The sequence below is a fragment of the Colobus angolensis genome, unplaced genomic scaffold (assembly GCF_000951035.1).
Source record: "Colobus angolensis palliatus isolate OR3802 unplaced genomic scaffold, Cang.pa_1.0 Scaffold28, whole genome shotgun sequence".
NCBI classification, from domain to species: domain Eukaryota; kingdom Metazoa; phylum Chordata; class Mammalia; order Primates; family Cercopithecidae; genus Colobus; species Colobus angolensis.
In genome coordinates, this window is record NW_012116043.1 from 6,311,033 (window position 1) to 6,311,523 (window position 491).

At 43.0% G+C, this 491-nt stretch overlaps 2 protein-coding genes across 2 annotated transcripts in view; one reads left to right on the plus strand and one right to left on the minus strand.

The window, feature by feature from the left end:
- WDR66 (WD repeat domain 66) overlaps positions 1-491 on the minus strand; it is an 80,885-nt gene that overhangs the window by 70,312 nt on the left and 10,082 nt on the right. The window lies entirely within an intron of this gene.
- LOC105516330 (40S ribosomal protein S3a-like) overlaps positions 70-491 on the plus strand; it is a 1,631-nt gene continuing 1,209 nt past the window's right edge. The window contains exon 1 of the mRNA XM_011948503.1: positions 70-439. Coding sequence (XP_011803893.1) covers positions 93-439 — 347 coding nt within the window. The 5' untranslated portion in view covers positions 70-92. The remainder of the gene's footprint in view (positions 440-491) is intronic.

Genomic DNA, 491 nt, shown 5'->3' on the forward strand with positions numbered 1-491 from the left:
GCCACTGCACTCCAGCCTGGGCGACAGAGTGAGACTCCATCTCAAAAAAAAAAAAAAAAGAATAAACCCCTTTCAGCTCTCTGACCAGCACCATGGCGGTTGGCAAGAACAAGTGCCTTACAAAAGGCGGCAAAAAGGGAGCCAAGAAGAAAGTGGTTGATCTATTTTCTAAGAAAGATTGGTATGATGTGAAAGCACCTGCTACGTTCAATATAAGAAATATTGGAAAGATGCTTGTCACCAGGACCCAAGGAACCAAAATTGCATCTGATGGTCTCAAGGGTCGTGTGTTTGAAGTAAGTCTTGCTGATTTGCAGAATGATGAAGTTGCATTTAGAAAATTCAAGCTGATTACTGAAGATGTTCAGGGCAAAAACTGTCTGCCTGACCTCCATGGCATGGATCTTACCCGTGATAAAATGTGTTCCATGGTCAAAAAGTGGCAGACAATGATTGAAGCTCATGTTGATGTCAAGACTACCACCGATGGT